The 2,868-nt window shown below is 56.0% G+C and overlaps 1 protein-coding gene across 1 annotated transcript in view; it reads left to right on the forward strand.

Moving 5' to 3' along the window:
* Window positions 1-6: 6 nt before the first annotated feature.
* PQLC2 (PQ loop repeat containing 2) overlaps window positions 7-2,868 on the forward strand; it is a 6,055-nt gene continuing 3,193 nt past the window's right edge. Inside the window, exons 1-4 of the mRNA XM_008634303.2 lie at window positions 7-243; window positions 866-1,053; window positions 1,649-1,778; window positions 2,258-2,345. Coding sequence (XP_008632525.2) covers window positions 884-1,053; window positions 1,649-1,778; window positions 2,258-2,345 — 388 coding nt within the window. The 5' untranslated portion in view covers window positions 7-243; window positions 866-883. The remainder of the gene's footprint in view (window positions 244-865; window positions 1,054-1,648; window positions 1,779-2,257; window positions 2,346-2,868) is intronic.

The raw sequence follows: 2,868 nt of genomic DNA on the forward strand, positions 1-2,868 counted from the left end.
CTTCCTGAGAAAGCGCCTGAGGCGGCAGAGGAGACCCGGCAGGGTTTGGGACAGCGTTAAAAGAAACCCGGCAGGATTTGGGAGAACAGCGAAAGAAACAGGGCAGGAGTTGGGACAGCGGCGAAGGAAACCCGGCGGGTGTCTGAGGAGTTGTGGATTTGCAAAGAAAAACAGCCCAAGTTTCAAAAAGAGGGGGTTTCCAGGGAAAAATAAAGTCAAATTCCGAACCGCGTCGGTGAGGAGGTGAGTGCCGGTGCTGCGAGGACAGGTTGGGCTGGATTTCGGCTTCTTTTGTTTATTCTCTCCCCTCCCCGCCCCCACCTTTTTTCTTCTCCTTTTTTCTTCTTTTTTTCTTTTTCTTTTCTTTTCTTCCTCTTCTTTTCTTCTTCTTCTTTTCTTCTTAAATTCTTCTTCTCATTCTCTTCTTCTTTTCTTCTTCTTCCTCTCCTTCTCTTCTTCTCCCCTTTCTTCTCTTTTTCTTTTTCTTCTCTTTTTTCTTTTTTCCTTCTTCTTTCCCCCTTCCATTTCCTTTTTTCCTTTTCTTTTTTTCTTCTTTGCCTTTTCTTTTTTTCCTTTTTTTGTTTTTTCCTCCTCCCTCCCTTCTTTTCCTCCTTTTTTCCCTTCTTAGTTCTTCTTTATTTCTTCTTCTTTCATTTCTTCTGTTTCTCCTCTGAAGCCAAACCCTGCCGGGCTGCCCGCATTTCCCACCGGATGCAAACCCGAAGCCAGTAAAGGTGTATTATCCACTAACGATCCATTTTTCCAACAGGAGCCAGCTCCCGGAGGAGCCCCAGCCCTGTCCCTCGCACAGATCTATCTTTCCCCAGTGTTATTAATTTTATCTGTATTATTCCCTTCTCCCCAGCGTTATCCCAGCGGTTCCATGGCTGCGCGGCGCTGGAGGGGTCTCCCCTTCGGGAATCTCTCCGACTGCCCCAACGGCTCCCGCTGGATCATGGATGTGTTCAACGAGTGTGCCCAGGACGGCTGGGATGTCGCCAGCGTCGTCCTGGGGCTGGGCTCCATCGGCTGCTTCATCGCTGCAGCCTTCCCGTGAGTACCGCTCCCAAATCCCTGGGGACCGCTCCCAAATCCCGCAGTATCGCCCCCAGATCCCGGCCAGCCCTTCCCGGGGGACGGCCCAACCCGACCTGCCAGCACAAGGTGCCAGAATTATTAAATCCCCCCGGTAAGGGCTTGGCAGGTTTCGGGTGAGGGGAGCCGCCGCACAGCCCCAGAGCCTTGGTGGCGGCCGCGGTGCTGTTGCTGTGCCTGGCAGCCGGAATGTCCCACGTAAGGCACGTGCAGGGCCAGCAGGACAGGTCATCCTGCGGAAGGAATGTCCCCAGGAGCCCTGGGGTGCTTGGAAGTGCTGACACAAGGGTGGCAGAGGGGCACGTGAGCGGTCACGGTTCTTTTGCAACCAGAGGGGAGGATCCTGCAGCTGGGATCATCCTCCCTGCTCCTCCCACAGGGCGCCCGGTGAGCAGCAGTGGGGCTCTGGAGTTCCAGCTGGGGTCAGGGGAGCATGTGGCCTTGCTTTTCCTCCCCTGACTGCTTTGGGATCTACAGGAATCCTGGGGATGGCTCCCAGGTAGCGCTGAACCAGCTGAGGGTGATGTTTGTGCCTCTGCCCAATGCTCTGCAGGCAGTTTTACCAGGCCTGCAGAACGGGCATCATGGACCAGGCTCTCTCCATCTATTTCCTGCTGGGGTGGCTGGGCGGAGACCTCCTCAACCTCATCGGTTCCTTCCTGGCTGATCAGCTGCCCCTGCAGGTACCGGGGCTGGGCTGGCTCTCAAACACCCCAGCTCCAGCGAGGAGGGAGGGGCTGGGAGCTGCTTTATCCAGCACTTTCGAGCCAGAGACCCAAACTGCCCGGGATGCTCCCTCTTTCCCCCCAAGAAATGCTCCTGCTGGGGTTGCTCCCTTTTCACCCCCGGGTGTGCTCCTTTCTCTCCCAAGGATGTTCTGTCTTTCCCCTCTGGGGTTGTTCCCTTCTCTCCCAGGGATGCTCCCTTCTTCACCCCCCGAGTTACTCCTTTCTTTCCCGCTGGGGTTGTTCCCTTCTCCATCCCAGGACACCCTTCTCTCCCGGGGTTGCTGCCCTTTTCCTCCCCGGGGTTGCTCCCTACTCCATCCCAGGACACTCCCTTCTCCCCCAGGGACCCCGGGAGAGGAGGGAGCATCCCTGTGGGACCATCCCAGCCCCCGGGCAGGTCCCTGTGGGTGTGCCCAGCGTGTCCCCTCCTGCAGGTGTACACAGCCATTTACTACGTGCTGGCAGACCTGGGGATGCTCTCCCTCTACTGCTACTACCGGGTGAAGAGCGGGGGCAGAGCGTGTGAGTTGGGGCAGGGCTGGGGTCTCTGCTCCCCTTGGCACTGGGAACAGGGAGGGGGAGACTCCAGGGGGCACTGGGAGCCTGGGGAGATTCCAGTTATTAGATGCCTCTTATTGCTTGCTGGGTTGTTTTTTTTTTTTCCTTGGGTGATTTGTGCCCTTAGGAGAGCCAGAGCCAACAACTGGCTGGGCCTGAGGCTTCTGCAGACCCTACAAACCTTCCGCAGTGTCCAGGCTGAAAATACCCCTCCCCACTCCCCCATGAGCCTCACTGGGCACAGAAATAAATAAATCCTGGGAAGTAAATCCATCTGGGAGCTGGGAACCACAGAACTCCTGACTCAGGCAGTGCTGGGAAGCAAAGGGGGAAGTTTTCAGTTGTTTCGGGGTCAGTGCTCCAGCTTTGACAGGGAAGTTCCTGTCTGTTCAACTGCAGTGAAAAGGGAACCTGAGCAGCTCTGGCAGGGTTTAAACAGCCAGAGAAAACAGAGAAAATCCCTTTTCCAGCACTGCTGAACACCAAA

The sequence above is a fragment of the Corvus brachyrhynchos genome, unplaced genomic scaffold, assembly GCF_000691975.1.
Source record: "Corvus brachyrhynchos isolate BGI_N302 unplaced genomic scaffold, ASM69197v1 scaffold525, whole genome shotgun sequence".
NCBI lineage: Eukaryota > Metazoa > Chordata > Aves > Passeriformes > Corvidae > Corvus > Corvus brachyrhynchos.